The 18,580-nt window shown below is 38.3% G+C and overlaps 1 protein-coding gene across 3 annotated transcripts in view; it reads right to left on the bottom strand.

Moving 5' to 3' along the window:
- The window catches only part of LCA5L (lebercilin LCA5 like), a 36,091-nt gene extending 17,739 nt beyond the window's left edge, over positions 1–18,352 (bottom strand). For all 3 annotated transcript variants that reach the window (XR_005984717.1, XM_041734944.1, XM_041734945.1), the window contains exons 1-4: positions 18,202–18,352; positions 6,411–6,748; positions 5,982–6,128; positions 1,411–1,925 (exon numbers count right to left, since the gene is read on the bottom strand). Coding sequence is in view for 2 of the 3 variants with exons in the window: in XM_041734944.1 (XP_041590878.1) it covers positions 1,411–1,925; positions 5,982–6,128; positions 6,411–6,738 (990 nt within the window). In the remaining variant the exon portion in view is untranslated. The remainder of the gene's footprint in view (positions 1–1,410; positions 1,926–5,981; positions 6,129–6,410; positions 6,749–18,201) is intronic.
- Between the last annotated feature and the right edge of the window lie 228 nt (positions 18,353–18,580).

The following is an 18,580-nucleotide window of genomic DNA, read 5'->3' as shown; positions in this document are numbered from 1 at the left end:
TGGCGCCTGCCTTTGGCCCAGGGCGCGATCCTGGAGACTCGGGATCGAATCCCACATCAGGCTCCCGGTGCATGGAGCCTGCTTCTCCCTCTGCCTGTGTCTCTGCTTCTCTCTTTCTCTCTCACTGTGTGCCTATCATAAATAAATACAAATAAAATTAAAAAAAAAAAAAAAGAAAAGTAGGCAATATGGCAAGGTAGAAGGATGAAATAATCATAAAAATCCCTCCCCAAACAGCATTAAAAAAAAACAAAACTATATGTTTTGGCTCATAAACATTTTCTCCCTCCACCAAATGCCCTTCAACCAAACAAAACTTCCCATACAACCAAGTGCATCTGATAAGAAAATAGTTCTTGAATTCTTGTTGGTTTTGGTTACAGATATAAAATGTGAACTAACTTAACATGCATATGTAAAAAAATATGTAGATGAGATAAAACTACATTTACTTTTCCCTGACAAAAGTGCTAAGATGGGCCTAATATTACCTAGGAGGCCAAATGATAGAATTTCAATATATGAATTATATGATGGCATATGGAGCTGCTCATCATTTTCTGGAGCTCACACATCCATTTTATGTGAGAAAATTCTCTTTGAAAAAGGAGGATTTTACCAAAGAGGAAATAATAAGAACTTTCACTTCCGTGAGAAAAAAAAAAAAGTGGATGAGATGAATGTGATATTTTATTATTTCAAGTTCATAAAAAATTGCCTCTTACCATCATATAATGAGGCATTAAGCAGTAAATTTAAATTTATGTTTGTCCATAGAGAGTAAGAACTAACATAAAATCGGCAGAATTCTCAGTATAATCAAGGTGCTCTCCCAAACCATCCCTCATAGTGCAGTCCCCAAACCTTGACGACCATGTGCCTGCCATTTGGGAAGATCGACAAATATGTTTCAATGATTTTAGTTCCTTTCTGCTCTTCTGTTTCCAGGAGCATCATCCGGGAAACCCTTCTGTTCCTAACGTACCAACAATGTCTGTGTGGTGGTGACTAGACAACTGACCAGAGGAAAAGGGTGGGAGAGATGCAGGGGGCAGGCTTCTAGGGAAGTAGGCTTTTAATAAACAGTTTGAAGTAGGACGTTAGCTTCTAAAAGGTTTCATTCAACCCAACCCAACCCAACCCAACCCAACCAGCACAATCTTTCCAGCACACAAACAGGCTTAGAGAATGGTCATTTCTAGACAAATGTGCCCAGCTACAGAATGAGCTCACTTGACCATAGAAGGAACATCTCCCCTCCCGCCTTTCCCCTTTAGACAGCATCACTGGCGTGTCCTGTAAGCAAAGCAGCTGGTGATGCTTCACTGCACAGGGGCAAGCGTGATGCCTGAATATCCTCTCTGTGTCCATTTTGGAACATTACAATTTCTAGGCCTCTGAAGTACGGACCTGTATTTTTTTGTCATTTGCCTCCATTTTTGTTGTAAGAACAGACAATCTTTGTGTAAGTTCCTCCCTCTCTGCAAGATTTTTGTCTTCGGAAAGCTTCTGCAGTGCCTGTAAGGCGTCTTTAGTCTTCAGCAGCTCACTATCAGCTTCTCGAAGTTTCCTAGATGCACTTCTTTCCTTTTCCTGGGATTTCCTAAGTAGCTGCCTCAAATTTTTGACTTCGCTCTGATGTTTTGCCATAATTTGAGGTAGATTATTTTGTGAATTCTCATACTTCCCTATAGCTTTCAAGTGCCTAAGCTGAAGGTGTTTCAAAAATTGGTTTTCTATGACCGTGGCTTCCAATTTACGATGTGTATCACCTAGTTCGTTTTTTAGCTCCTTAATCTTATGAAGCCTTGCTGAGAGTATGCGATGAGTCATAGCATCTCTTCTTTGGGTAATCGTATTGTTTTGCGAACTTAAAAGTGGTGCATTCCAGTTGTGCTTTTTTTCAACTGAGATTTCCTTCTTGCCTGTGTAAACAGATAATCCAGTTCATTAGTAGTAATATGCATATGGATATGCAGATGTGCACGTATGTGTTACCCCTAGCCTCAGCCCACACCCATGCACACACATACACAGGCAGACTAGAAGGGGAAAGAACATGTAATAAATAGCCATGTTCTAGGGTAGGGACTTCATATGCAAAATACCTCATTTCAGATCAGCAGTTTATTTAACATCTGAAGATTGTAAGTCATTTGTCCAAGGTTCTATAACCACAAATAACACAGACTGGATTGAAAACCAGATCTTCAAAAAAAAAAAAAAAAAAGAGAAAACCAGATCTTCTTTAGACTGGAAAACCTGTACTTATTTCTATTATTAAAGCTTTACTGAACACCATAATAATCGAGGACATTTACTAAGGGTTTATGATGTGTTAAGCATTGAACTAAATGCTCTATGTAGATTATCTGATATAATCCTTCCAAAAATATGCTATGAGGCAATTCAAGGGTCACCTTAGCATCTAGCGATATACATGAAGATCTCATATATTCAAAAAGACCCTTAGAAGCCCATTGAACTGCTTAGAGGAAATAGACTGGTGTTCCATCTCTCAGTAAAGCCAACACAGACAATTTTTCCTGTTACTTTGGGCTTTAGAGGAAGTAGTTAGTTGGCTTGTATTTATAAGTCTATTTTAAACAAAATGTATCTAAATATTACCCCCAGCTTACAAGCATCAAACTTATATAACTAAATTCAGTATGTCAAATGTATATTTAGCACCACTGCATTGTTATCCCTTTTTAAAAATGAGCACACCGATACTTAGTGAAGTCACTTACCGATGGGCACACAGCTAGTAAGTGGTGAGACAGAAACCAGGTCCCATATGTATGAGCATTTGCACGACATTTTCGTACATATATGTGCACACTGCATATGTGTGTGTACATATTATTATATCTATATTCTGAGAGATTGAAACTAGATTCTAGAGTCTAAAAACAAACAAACAAACCAAAGTTTTCATCCTGGAGAGAAAAATACTTAGTGAACAATGTCCCTGGAGTCCTAACTTTAAGCTATTGGCCCTAGTGTGGACACATCATCTGAGACTCGGCTTAACATGTTTGGTATAGGTGGTGGAGGTGATGGAAATGAGCCAACGGAAATTGAGGATGCTTTTGGGGATAAAGCATTTCAAGCATGACTATGACGGACCACATAGGAGTGACGATCATAGTGTCTGTGTCACATCAATAATTGAAGGGCTATCTTTACAACCTCCAATTTCCCATTGGGAATGATTTAGTAAGGGCTCTGGTTAGATATTTAGTATTTTGGAATAGGTTTTTGAGCACATTGGAAATAGGAAAGCAGAGGTCAGTCTCTAGGACACTAGAAGGCCAGGCACTTTAATACCTTGGGCGCTGGCTAGGGGAGCCCCAGACCCAGGCAGTGTGGATCAGGCTGGATTAAAACAGGGGTGGAGGGGATCCTTGGGTGGCTCAGTGATTTAGTGCCTGCCTTCGGCCCAGGGCGTGATCCTGGAGTTCCAGGATCGAGTCCCACATCAGGTTCCCTGCATGGAGCCTGCTTCTCCCTCTGCATGTGTCTCTGCCTCTCTCTGTGTGTCTCTCATGAATAAATAAAATCTTAAAAAAATAAAACAGGGTGGATGGGGACTGTCATGTCCTATACCATGTCCAGCATGACTGCAGCTTGACTCCCAACTTATAAGGTTCTACAGCTCTTGGGTGGTGTGACCCGGAGGAGAGAGGGATTTCCCTGGGACTAGAAGATGAAGGGTGGTGGGTTCTGTGGGCGGTGGAGGCTTGTTCCTGACTTCTGCTGTGCTCGAGTGATGGGAAGGCAGATTCAGCATGAGTAGGTGCCTGGGACTAATCCTTGTGGCCATGGGAGCACTGGCCAAGGCCCCAGGATGAAGTGTGTGTACAGGGCGTAGGTACTCTGAAAAACAAACAGGAGGTGTCAGCCTTTTCATGATCACATGTGCTTGGACAAGGAACATATAACTGGTAAGAATGAAGGACCAGAAGCCCTTCCCCAAGTGTTCTTGTCTGTGTAAGGCCATCCACACCCCCTCTGTTCCCCAAACATGCCTGAGATTGAATTTTTTGCCTACCTTAGTGGGTGCTTGGGAGGAGGATGAGCCAGACTTGTTTGCTTCAGAAGATAAATATACCACTTGTATTTGAGTGATATTCATACTGTACACATTATGCATACTTGTATACTAATCAAGGTTATGGAAAGTTGAAACAGGGTTTAGTCCTTAATGATTTTGAATCTCATTATACTAACCTACACATACTGAGGATGATAAAATTTTTTATTTTTCTTTCTTTTTCTTTCTTTCTTTTTTTTTTCTTTCTCTCTCTCACTCTTTCTTCCTTCCTTTCCTTTCCTTTCCTTTCCTTTCCTTTCCTTTCCTTTCCTTTCCTTTCCTTTCCTTTCCTTTCCTTTCCTTTCCTTTTTCCTTCCCTTCCCTTCCCTTCCCTTCCCTTTCCCTTTCCCTTTCCTTTCCTTCTTTCCGTATATTATTAATTTCAGGGGTAGAATTTAGTGATTCATCAGTTGCATAGAACACCCAGTACTCATTATATTATGTGCCCTCCTTAGTGCCCATCACCCAGTTACCCCATCCCTCACCCATCTCCCCTTCAGCAACTCTCAGTTTGTTTCCTAGAGTTAAGTGTCTCTTACAATTTCTCATTTTATATTATAAGGCAGATTTGGCCTAATGATTAATCTACTCCGGTAGATTAATCATAATTAATGGTAGATTAATTTGGTTGCACCAAAATTAATTGGTCCAAATTTATGACCAGGTATTATGGCCAAATTATGACCACAATAAATATTTGTGGAATAAATGAGGAATCAGTTTTTAAAAGTTAAATTATCAGGTACTTAGAACTCAAAGTGCAGTTCCTACAGAAACAGTTGTATAAATGCTAACTGCCTTTCATACAGGCCCACAAAAGTGTAGAATTAATATAAGATGTATAGAGACATGATCCCTCTCATAAAACACTGGGGACAGACTGTTTCTGAATGATTATTATTATTTTGGTGCATATTCAGTATTTTCCATAGTACTCCCAGTAGGGTTGGGGACAGCACACTTTAACCAAAGAATATTTTTGTGAAATATAGGACTATTCCTACTAAGTGAAGTAAATAAAAATCAGCCTCATGTTAGTTAAAATCAGGTTTTTGTTGCCCAATCAGTTTAGGTGCCAAAGACAAAGAAAATGTTTGGTTTTCAGTGTTTTGTAAATTACAGATGTGGATAAGGGATTGTAACCACGAAGCCTAACCATGATGTGGGTTCTGTCGTGATAATCTTTCAAATGCCACTACTAACAGATTTCTTTTGACAGAATCCCAGGTGAGAGAAGGAACTGGACTTTTCATCTCCTACCCTGGGCCTTGCCAATGAGTGTCAGGCTCTCGCCTCTCTAGGAAAGGGGCTTTAGCCTTTTGACAATTTGTTGGAAGCTCATGAGTCTTTCTCCTTAGAAAAGTTCACAAATGCAAATAGATAAAAGCAAAGATTTTCATGGGGTCCACAGACATGGGTCTTAGATTAAGAATCCCTACCCTACAGCTAGGAAGAAGGGGACTTGAAGATTCTAGATGATCCAAAAGTAGCATAGGGAGTCCCAGGTACACCTGGTCACTCAAGGCTGGGGGTAGGGGTAGGAGATACGGGGTAAACAGGACAGTAAGGCAGGTTCCACATATACTGTTATGTAGTTAAGTGTTTTCCAACTGTTGACTGATGGTGGTTCTGGTGGTCACAGTGGAAGAAAGTTTCAGCTATTTCTAGATTAGGGATATTTATAAGTTTAGGATTGCCTAAAATGGGAGCAAGTCATCATGGTCCGGGCAGGAAGGCAGGGAGTGAGATCAAGGGTGTCACAAGGCTCCTTCCAGTTTGGACAGCTATGGAGCGATGGTGTTGGTACTCTCACAGTCCATGAGGGAATGATATTATTAACAGCCTCTTGAACCACCCCTGTTTCAAAGGATGATCTTTGCCTCACCGGACTTGGAGCCCCTCTTCTTGGGGTGTTGAAACCGGTTTTTACATTTCATTGGCAGTTCAAACCTTGATTCTTCAGCTGAGATGAAAGGCAAGTAGCCAGTGAGATCCAAGTATCGTGGTACTCTGTAATGAGGCCACCTGTTAACTAAAAACGGAACCAACCTCACTAGTAGGCTCCCAGGAGGATAGGTTGTGCAAGAGGGCTAGGCTCTACATTTTCAGCGTAACTTCCTGCCATCTTGTCACTATTCTTAATTTCTCTATTACCTCATTTCTTCTATAAAAGTTCACTTATATATATACACACACATTTAAAATATGGGAGGGCAATAAAACTAAATGTGGACTACTTCAAATACGAGTGCATTAAATAATAATGTCATTAGAAACAGAAATTTGGTCTTCCTTGGGAAATATTGTTTCTTACCTTTAGATTGGGAGATTTTAGAAACATACTGTTTCTTCTTGTCCGTTTCTTTTATTGCAGGCTTCTCTAAATAATTTCTATTAAGAGCAGTTTCTGAACATTCAGAGAGAAAGTCTTCTGAGTAATCACAGCAGGAACTTAAACTTCTACAGGAACACTGAGATCTGCTATAGTCAACACTCCTGTCAGAGGCACACCTGGAACTGCCCCTGGGACAGTCACCTGCACCCAGGCTGCTCTCACTCTCTGCAGCCATCCTACTGGGTCCTAATGCCACACTGGGGAGGTGTCCGGCTACGTCTGTTTCTGCTGGACCAGCCAGAGACATAGTTAACAACCTGACAGAAGAAAAGTATTTTTAGATGTATAGCTACTGACATTAAAATGAACATATGCTTTAGTATATTTAACTATAAATGAAGGATTAGGAAAGGGAAGCAACACATTCTATTGAAGTTATTTTCCGGAAAAATCTCAATTTGGTTTTTATGTTTTTTTTTTTTTTTCCACATAAGATATGGGACTCCTGAGACCAAACTTTGGTGAGATGAAACTCACAGATAATGTAATATAAAGTTCACATCTGAGAACAACGACAACCATTTATGAATTAGTGAATTATATCCTCATTCTCTAAGAATGTTGACATTTTTTTGCCTCGAAGAAAATGACTGTAATTGCCAAGTTTGGATGGCTGGTGTGAAGTGCAACACTTAGGAAAGTCAGTGTAGATTAATAGTTTTCTAGTTTTCTAGAGCTAATATATAACTATATAATAGTTTTCTAGTTTTCTAGAGCTAATATTCATTCTAAAATTAAGAGTTATAGTGGGTCCCAGGGATGTAAACTTGATCCATGATCATAAGAGTTTTTATATTTAAATTTAAAAGATTTGCATTCCTTTCTGTGCTTCCTTTGGATTATTATAATCCATGATGGATCCATATCCATCATGGATATGACTTCCCTAATTATATGCTACATGATGACAGAAGCAATTCAGAAAAACATGCTGATTTGCATGGGAAAATCATCCAAGTGTTGGAACGTTTTTGAAGACAATCCATCCAGCAGGAAGTTTACATTTCTTTTATAAAGAAATGTATTTGCAGCTACACAAAGGCCAAACTTTTATAATGGATTTGGAAAAATCAAAACTAAGTTTGTCTAATTATTATAAATTTAAATATTCAATGTGAAAAAGCAAAATCTTACTTGGGAATTAAACAGCAATAAAGTAAAGCAGACTTCAAAGAAATGTGTTTAAAAACTAAAACTGAAAATGAAATTTGATGATGTGATCCTAATGTCTCATCAGGGACAAAAGATACCACACAGTCCAAAGTCCTTGTAACCAAAGTCCATGCCCGAAAAGCTTAATTTAATTAAGATCTAGACAGAGTCACTTTTATTTCAGGTAGATCTGATTCAAATTCAGTACAATATAAGGGGATTTAAACATAGTAGTTCTTCAGGAATGTTTAGATTAGGAATGTTGTAGTTTACTGAATTACTCCCCAAAGCAACTTTCACACAGTTTCAGGGTTCCACAGAGCTAAAACAACTCCTTGGCACTTTGCTCCTAGCACCCTGCTTAACTAACATTCAGTTAAAAATAAGTTACTGTATTTTACTTCCACTTTATCTTAAAAATTCTTGGTATAGAGCAGAGACAGTAGTATTGAACTTGACTGAGCAGAATAATCTGTGTCACAAACAAGGCTGGATGACAATGTCTCTCACGCAAACTTTCCTACATACACTCCACAAGGTCTGCAATATGCCGTTCTTCGTGTTTGACCTAAGGGCCCTGGGAGAGATGACGGCCCACAGTTAACTGCACACTCCCCAAGAAGACAAAAATTTCATAGGAAAGTTAGCTCTCTGAGGTACAATGTCCAGCTCCAAGATAGCTCAGGACAGCTACTACACTGCTTCTCACATAGATAGCCCCGATCCACGGTAATTTAGAAAGAGTGATTCCAATGTATGCAAACTTTCTTTAATTTATTTTTTATTTTTTATTTTTTTGCAAACTTTTTTTAAAGTAATCTCTATGCCCAATATGGGGCTCGGACTCACAACTCTTGAGATCAAGAGTCACATGCTCCACTGACTGAGTGGGCTGGGTGCCCCTTACACAAACTTTTGATACTGTTGATAAGCCTTTGTCTAAAGTGAGAATTTAAAATGGAGAGAAAATGAAAATACAAGAAGGACCCCAAATGTGGGCCCTCAATAACACTAACTTTAGTTACACACCAGATGGTTCTGTGTTCCTCTATAAGGCCCCTGCATTAAGGCAAGTAACACCACGAGATCTGTTAGATCAGCACAGTTGACAGCAGTTCATAACAAAGGAACTCATCTCCTGGGGTCTTTACAAGGATTATTTTTGTTTTCATTTAATACCCCCAATTCTTCTGTTTTATCAAGGAAGAAAAAGAGCAATTAGCTGCCATCAGACCTTTCCCAACCGGAATCTAGTGTCCTTCTCTCTACTCAGAGTTTTTGTTTTTCCTACCTCAGCCTCTGCCTCTTTCTACATTGGCTTGACTCTCAAGCTTTCTTCTCTTTTCATGGAATATAGGAAGTGGTTTACCATCTCCCTACTACAGAAGTCTTAGTCCAAATTAATCCTACTATTAATATTAGTATTGTACTTAATCTTTATTTTTTATTTATTAAAATTTTTTTGTTTATTTTTTATTGTAGTTCAACTGGCCAACATATAACACCCAGTGCTCACCCCGTCAAGTGCCCCCCTCAGTGCCCATCACCCAGTCACCCCAACCCCATGCCCACCTCCCCCTTCCACTACCCCTTGTTCATTTCCCAGAGTTAGGAGTCTCTCATGTTCCGTCACCCTCTTTGATATTTCCCACTCATTTTCTCTCCTTTCCCCTTTAATCCCTTTCACTATTTCTTATATTCCCCATATGAGTGAAACCATATAATGATTGTCCTTCTCTGATTGACTTACTTCACTCAGCATAATACCCTCCAGTTCCATCCACGTCGAAGCAAATGGTGGGTCTTCGCCGTTTCTAATGGCTGAGGAATATTCCACTGTATACATAGACCACAGCTTCTCTATCCATCATCTGTCGATGGACACCGAGGCTCCTTCCACAGTTTGGCTATTGTGGACATTGCTGCTAGAAACATCGGGGTGCAGGTGTACTTAATCTTTAATGAGTGCTTTTACTTCCCACAAGCTGCGTTGACATCATCTACTCCCAAACTCGTGAAGGGAGCAGGCTCAGGTGAAGCAACTGTTCATGTTTTCCTGCTTCAAAGTCAGGACTTTTTTCATTAAGCATCACAACTGCAAACATCACAGATCTAAGGCAATGAATGGATCTTTCCAGACCCATTCTGCCATATAACATTGGGTAGACGCACAGATGAAGATCCTTACTTTTGAATCTTTGCAAATGGATTAAGAGGAGACCAAGATGTTAGTGTGTAAGATCCCAAAAAGATCAAAAATGTTCCTCTGTGGCCCTCATAATCTTGCCTGTCCTTGTCCCTGGGAGGGGCTCCTCTTTACCCCTTCTTTTTTTTTTTTTTCTCCTTACCCCTTCTTGCTCATGACTTTAGCTCCTAACTTCTTCCCCATCCATCTTGATAAACCCAGATTGCTGTGAGAAAATAATACCCCCAATTCTTCTGGTAATCTGTGAAAAGAATTTTTGACCAGTTGTTCTTGGCGGACCATTCCTGCTAAAGCCCTATAAAACTTTCCTCCTTCTTCCTCAGACCACTCCTTTGAGAAAGCTATCCCAGCATTGTAGGATACAGGCTTAATTCAAGAGTGTTGTTCATTTATAGTCACAAATTGTCCAACAGCCACAGGAGTGGGAGTGAGACAGCGGAAGGTGATAATTTGAAGGCAGACCGACGTGGGTTTGAACCCGAGTCTGTCAATTAAGTGATCTTGGCCATCTATAAAATTGAATAATAACACTGATTCTATGGAGTTATTATAGGGAAAAATGAGAAATTGTTTGTAAATACCTATCATGGTACTTGTCACATGGTACACAATCAACAAATACTAGTTCCTTCTTGGAAGAGTAATTCTAGGACAAACACCAGGACTCTCCAGGGCATTGATGGTGTCTTTATGTGAGAGATGCAACCAAGAGTCAGTTTATTTCCCCATCAACTATTGTACTGGGAACCGGTGCTTGGCTATTGCCATTTGAAAACTCCCTGAAGATAGAGACTATATTTGTTCCTGTTGTAACTTCAGGCCTAGCAGAGTGCTGCCACCCAACTAGTATTTGTAAATGCTTGAATGATGATCACCACCACCACCATATACTGTATGCCAAACACCGAGGTAAGAGATTACATATAGTAGCTTACTTAATCATGAGGACAGTCCTGTGTAACAGGTATTAGTGACCCCATTTTACAGAAGAGCACAAACCCATCCAAGGTCACAGAGCTAGCGGGAGGGAGAACTGAGTTTTGAATCCAAGTCTGTTGGCCTTTAAAGAAAAGTGCTCCGCATCACTTGCTGTCAGGGAAATACAAATCAAAACCACAATGAGATCCCACCTCACACCAGTGAGAATGGGGACAATTAACAAGGCAGGAAACCACAAATGTTGGAGAGGATGTGGAGAAAGGGGAACCGTCCTGCACTGTTGGTGGGAATGTGAACTGGTGCAGCCACTCTGGAAAATTGTGTGGAGGTTCCTCAAAGAGTTAAAAATAGACCTGCCCTACGACCCAGCAATTGCACTGTTGGGGATTTACCCCAAAGATACAGATGCAGTGAAACACCGGGACACCTGCACCCTGATGTTTCTAGCAGCAATGTCCACAATAGCCAAACTGTGGAAGGAGCCTCGGTGTCCATCAAAAGATGATGGATAAAGAAGATGTGGTTTATGTATACAATGGAATATTACTCAGCCATTAGAAACGACAAATACCCACCATTTGCTTTGACGTGGATGGAACTGGAGGGTATTATGCTGAGTGAAATAAGTCAATCGGGGAAGGACAAACATTATATGGTCTCATTCATTTGGGGAATATAAAAAATAGTGAAAAGGAATAAAGGGGAAAGAAGAAAAAATGAGTGGGAAATATCAGAAAGGGAGACAGAACATGAGAGACTCCTAACTCTGGGAAACAAACTAGGGGTGGTGGAAGGGGAAGTGGGTGGGGTGATGGGGGTGACTGGGTGATGGGCACTGAGGTGAGCACTTGATGGGATGAGCACTGGGTGTTATTCTATATGTTGGCAAATTGAACACCAATAAAAAATAAATTAAAAAAAAATAAAGTTCTTTTTACTTAAACCATACTACTTGACCCAAAATGGACATAATTTGACCCAACTTATTTATCACTTCAATCTTAAAATGTTAAATTATGTCAAACCCTGTGATAAGCCTATGAGAATCACTCTCTATTCAGCTTTTCATGTTTTACCTATAGTCCAGAGTCCCAAATCTGTGATTATATTGAATATAATTGCTTATCCTTTAATCTTTCAGATTAATCACTACAACTCACTCAGAATCTGACATGACAGGAACAGGGAGATGATGGAATATAAGGAGGTTAGGGCAGAGGAGTGTTCTTTTCCAGTTAGATTAGAATATTGAGGTTTTATGAGATGCTTATACTCCACCCCATGTACAGTTTTTTTTTTAAATTCCCTTTGAATCATATGCTCACATAGGTCTAAAATGAGCTTTGATTGCCCCACGTCTGATATAGCAGCGAGCTAGTCATCCTGGTCTCTTTTTTTTTTTTCTGGTCTCTTTGTTTAATAAATATTGATATTATGGGGGGGGGGTGTAATTCTAATGGAAATCCATTGGTGTCAAGTAAGCCTTAATATCTATAAACAACCTCACTCTTAAAGCAATTCTATCAGATTAAAATGTACCCTAATGGAAGGTTTTATAGGTTTAGCTGTAAAAAAGAAGGGGCATTTGAAGGCATTATTGCTCTCCTCATTTAGATTTGCAAGAACCATAAGCCTCTATTGATGGCTGAACTGTCCTACTGCATACGGTCTCCTGTGGGTCTCTATAGTTAGGAGGCAGTAACTGCTGCTCCTTCAAAAATGCTTGAAAAAAATCACATACAATTAAAGATGTCCAGTGAGAAGATGCCATATTAGCAAAATTATCCATAATCTTTCCTGCTAATAATTCATCTAATGCAATTAAGTATAGTTTCCATAGGATGGGCCAAGATGTAGTCTTACCATAAAAATTTTTGTGTGCGGATGAGTCGGTAGAAAATTCTTTTTTGTCACCAATTATCTAGTACGTGTACTGTCTGCTTGTTTTCAGTGCATTTCTGTAGTACGTGGTATGAGGCATAGTTATTCTACTGTTGTTCACTATTATAACCTAAATCTATTTCACTGAAAAAAATGTAAGTAACTTCAGATTAATTACTGGGTCCATTCATCTATCACTGTCTCATAATTAAATACGCACAAACACCTTATGTAGTAAAAAAAAAAAAAACCACCACCACCAACAAAACACCTTATGTAGTAAAAGGGACTTTGCAGTGATCAGGTTATAAGGGCCCTGAGTTGGAGACATTACCCATATGGGCCTGATGTAAACACAAACTATAATTTCCATTTATATCCTCAAGACATTAATTGTTTTGGAATTTATTAAGCTTAAAAGTTGCCATAAATGCTTCACATAGTGCTACCTTTTTTTGAAACAATATGTTTACAACCCAGTAAGGTCAGGATCTGACCTGGCTGGCCCAGGGATTTACTAGAACTCATTAATGTCAGTGTTATTAATATTGGCATTTAGGTAAACTCGATGTGCTTCTTTCTGCTTAATAGACAATTGTTCTTAGTATTTTTTTTTTTATAATTTTTTTTTTTTTATTTATGATAGTCACAGAGAGAGAGAGAGAGAGAGAGAGAGAGAGAGAGGGGCAGAGACACAGGCAGAGGGAGAAGCAGGCTCCATGCACCGGGAGCCTGATGTGGGATTCGATCCCGGGTCTCCAGGATCGCGCCCTGGGCCAAAGACAGGCGCCAAACCGCTGCGCCACCCAGGGATCCCTGTTCTTAGTATTAATAGCAGTCTTGGACAAAAACAGGTCATAAGAAAAATGAAGACCAGTTTCACATTAAGCAGTTCAGAAATAATAGTACCAACACTTGAATGCATTTATTAGGTGATTCACCAACATTTAAATGATCATTTTTAACAAATCCAATAGGAAAAAAAGAAAAAAAGAAAAAAAAAAACAAATCCAATAGGTCAACTTATTTGGCTTACTGAAAGTATATATTTTATAAGAAAACTAATTTCTAAGCCATTGGGATACAATTCTTTTTTTTTTAAAGCACCTCTTTTATTGAGTATACAGCAAAACAGTATGCAAATGACATATAACAAACTGTGCATATTAAAAGCGTACAATTTGATAATTATAGACATAAGTATATACTAGTGAGATGAGCACCATCATCCAGAGTCAACACATCCAATGCACCCAGAGGTTTCCTTGGACCCCCATGTCATTCCTTTCCCATGATGCTCCCTGCTCCCCATCCTCACCCCAGATAACCACTGACTGACTGTATTTTGTTACCCTAGGTTTGCATTTTCTACAGTTTTATATAAATGGAATCATACAGTCCGTACTTTTATTTGGTTTGGCTTCTTTGACTCAGCATAATTATTTTGAGATTCATCCAAGTTACTCTGTGTATCAAGAGTTCATTTTTTTTAATTGCCAAGTAGTATCCAATTGTGTGACTTACATCACAATTTGTTTACTCATTCATCTCTTGATGGACGTTTCTGCTTTCTTCGTAGTTTGCATATTACAAATAAAATTGCTGTGAACATTGATACACATGTCTTATGTATGGACGTATGGTTTCTTTCTTTTGGGGCGAATGCCCTGGAGTAGCATGGCTGGAGTATATGGTAAGTATATGTTTAACTTCTTAGGAAACCGCCATACTGTTTTCCAAATTGGTGTACCATTTTGCATTCCCACCAGCAGTGTATGAGTTCCTGCTGCCCCATACCCCTGCTGACGCTTGATATGGTCACTCTTTTTAAAAACTTAATTGTTCTGTTTAGTGATATCTCATGTGGCTTTAATTTGCATTTCCCAAATGACTAATAATATTGAACATCTTTGCATCTGCTTATTTTCCATCCTTATATCTTTTTTTTTTTTTTCAGGGGTAGGTGAAGTATCTGTTCAAATCTTTCGTCTGTTTTTAAATTGGGTTGTTTGTTTTCTTATGGTTGACTTTTCAGAGCTCTTTTATACTCTGGACATAAGTCCTTTATTAGATGTATGTTTGCAAATATTTTCTTCCAGTTTGTGTCTTGTGTTTTCATTCCCTTAAAAGTGTCTGCAGATGTTTTTAATTTTGATGAAGCCCAATTGCCAATCTGTTCTTTTAAGAATGATCCTTAGAATGTTTTATCTAAGAAATTTTTATATAACTTGAGGCCACAAAGATTTTCTCCCAGAAATTTTATAGTTTTATATTTTACTTTGACCTATCTTGAGTTAATTATTATGGATTAGAAATTGATCAAAGTTTTACTTTTTTGGTATAAGGTTATCAATTGTTCCAGTTTCAAGACCATTTCTTGAAAAGACCAACCCTTTTCCACTGAACTGCCTTTGCACATTTATAACTGAGATGCCCATATGCAGGTCTATTTCTTTGCTCTCTCTTCTTCTCTGCTAGTTCTTACCTTTACACCAATACCACACTGTTCTGGTTACTACAGCTTTAAAATTAATCTTGAAATGTGATAATATTAGTCCTCCAACTCTGTTCTTTGTTTTTTAAAGTTGTTTGGCTCTTTTATTCAGGTCTTCTGAGTTTCCATGGGAATGTTAGAATCAGCCTGTCAGTTCCTTCAAAAAACCGAGTGGGATTGTGATTGGGATTATGTTGAGTCTATGGATAAATTCACAGAGAATTGACACCTTGACAAAACTGAGCCTTCTATCCATAGGTACGGCACAGTTTTGGTTAGGCCATCTTTAATTCCTCTTAGCAATGTTTCATAGTTTTTGGTGCACAGATCTCTCACATCTTTTTTCAGATTTATCCTCAAGTATTTCTTAATTAAAAAAATATTTTTATTTATTCATGAGAGACACAGAGAGAGAGAGGCAGAGACATAAGCAGAGGAAGAAGCAGACTCCACACAGGGAGCCTGATGTGGGACTCGATCCCGGGACCCCAGGATCATGCCCTGGGCCAAAGGCAGGCGCTAAACTGCTGAGCCACCCAGGCGTATTTCGTATTTCATATTTTTGATGATAACTGCTATTATACTGGTTTTAGTAAGTGGTATTATCTTTTAATTTCAATTTCCAATTGTTTGCTGCTAGTATACAGAAATACAATTGATATTTCATATTGATGTTGTACCCTGTAGCTTTGCTTATTGGTTCTAGTAGCTTTTTTGTAGATTCTATCACAGATGATGATGTCAACTGTAAATAAAGAGAGTTAAATTCTCCTTTCCTAATATGGACCCTTTCATTTCTTTTTCTTGCCTGATTGATTGGCCAGAATCTCTAGTACAATGTTGAATACAAGTGTTGGTAAGAGTTGATGTCCTTGTCTTGTTTTGGATCTGAGAAGGTAAGCATCCAGTCTTTCACCATTAAGCCTGATGTTACTGTAGGTTTTTCCTTTATCAGACTAAGGAAGTTTCCTTCTATTCATTATCTAGGGAAGTGAGGTAAATCTTGAAGGAAATGTGGGAAGAGAGAGGTTATCAAGAGAGAGAGGGAAAAGATAAAAGGCAAGTAGCAAAGAGAGTTAGGAAATGAGAGTCCATGGGAGGCTCCTGCCAAAAGCCTCTGGAATATCCACCTGGAAAACCCTTTCTCCACCCAGGCTCAGGCAGTGGACAGTATAAGCAGGAACTATACACTAGAACAAAGAGACTATGCTTTAATTTCCCAAACCAGTTCTATTCATGAATCCTTCTCTAAGAACCACTTCAAGCTACCTTAGATTCGGTCTGTACTGTATTGGTTTCAGGAAAGGGTGGTCAGGCAGTATCTGGAAGATGAAAAGGCCTCTTCACTGGTTACCAAGGGGCAGAGGCAGCACCCTTACTGTTATCTACGGATGATAATGTCACTAACTGCAGACATTCAATGGGGGAAACCATCAGGTGATTCCTCCACATTGTCACTTTCTGTACCCTAGAGAGTACTAGAGCACTCCAGTAAAGAAGGGGTCATTATATACCTTTCAGAGGCTGTTAGTGTTGATTTGAAAACTAGAGAGAGACTTATAGAACAGAAAACTTCTGCATGAATCTACCATAGGAGGTTACAAAATCAATAGTCATCTTGTAGAACATGCAAAAATAGGATTTTATGCTAAACAACTTAGTTTATTTAGGTTAACAGATGCTTTCTGGAATGTTTAATTTTGAAAAAAATATAATGCCATATTTTCTCTCTCTCTAATCCATTAATTTTAATTAAATAATGATCTTATCAAAATAGTTTTTGGAGTGGTGGCCAACCACACTATTGTTTTAAGCTGTTAAGTTTTTGGCTTGCTTGTTACACAGGCATAGATAATTAACACACTCAAGATATATTTTCTCAGGATGGTTCAGTGACCAAAAGAATTACTTGACCTTAACATAAATTATACCCACTAAAGAGTCAGAACATTCTTAGAATTTTAGAAGTTTCAAGATCCCAGAACTCTCCTAAAATTTCTATCTATAGGACCCAAATACAGGTCTGGTTTGGTTCACCTGTGATAATTCCATTCCTTTTCATGACACTGATGTCTGAGAGACATCATGAACAATGTAAAATGAAGTACAATTTTTAGTTATTACTAGTCAGCAATGAGATGTGAATGCACGTATCAAGCAGCTCTCTGGAATATTCAGTCTGTTAAACTCCAGCTTTCTCACTGATCTGTTAAAATGGATTGATGACTAATATCAGGTCTATAAATACATTTTTAAGTTGATGAAACTATTTTTGAGTGTCTTTGTATTAATATAACTAGGCTATTCATCATTGTTATCAATTAAAAATGTATGCAGCCTCCACAGAGGTTTTTCTGATTATGTAGAGCATTATTGAAAAATCTAGGTCTCAGGGCAACCATCTAATGTTCTAGTTAATTAACTAATTAATTAAAATGTTAAGTCAAAGTAACATTTATTTAGGATCTATTAGACACTAGGGTTATGAAGAAGGCAAACTTCTGCTTTCAAGGATTTAAAATTAAGTAGTTAGTAATTATGTTATTAATGCTTACTATAGAGTGGGTGACTAGTTTTTAATATACCAGTTTATGGTGGTGTGTAGTTAAGATTTTGGCAACATTTATATTTTGAATACTGACTAGTGTTTACAGTATACAAGTGCCTGTTTTATTGCCCTCAAAGCATAATTTCACTGTTTCTATCATGACAAGATTTACATTGGTTTCTTTGCTGTTATAACTCATGAATACAATCCACAGTTAAGAACACTGTTTAAATGGAAAAAATGCAATCCAGCTGATGACATGCTTTTCTGGAATGCACCATGAAAAGGGATGCCTGCCTAGAAGAACAAAAAATTTGTATATAATGTTTGTTTAATTATAGAATTAGAAAGAAGAATATTCAAGATCAAGATATAAACTTGAATCATTCTGAAACTATACTTTTGTGTAGTTGTCTTCAATTCTGCTTTTGTTAAAAAAAGCAGACCCCAAAAATATGCGAAAATGGTCTTAAAATGAATTAATGCATACCTGCTGTCCTTAATCAAACGTTCCTAAGATATATGAAGATCTGCTATATGTTCTGAGTGGAGGGTTCTTCAAACTGTAGTATTTATGATGTTTCCAGGGCAGGATTTTTTTGACATGTTTTGGTCTCTTTTTAAGAAAGAATATATTTCAAAAAACCTAGAATATCGCAAAAGGAAAATGTCACAAATAAGCATTTATATAGAAGAATAGTTTAAAATCTTGAATCAGTATTAATTTATATATACTCATTTCACACACTAAGACTTTATCTCTATCAGAGTGCATCAGCTCTTCACCATTGGTCAGGAAATAAGATTTGAAGGAGCCACAATAGAGTGGTGTTTCTGAAAATTTTGGGGGCATAACGAAAGATTGTGTG

This window comes from Vulpes lagopus, chromosome 20, assembly GCF_018345385.1.
Source record: "Vulpes lagopus strain Blue_001 chromosome 20, ASM1834538v1, whole genome shotgun sequence".
Lineage (NCBI taxonomy): Eukaryota > Metazoa > Chordata > Mammalia > Carnivora > Canidae > Vulpes > Vulpes lagopus.
This window is presented reverse-complemented; position numbering and strand designations above follow the sequence as displayed.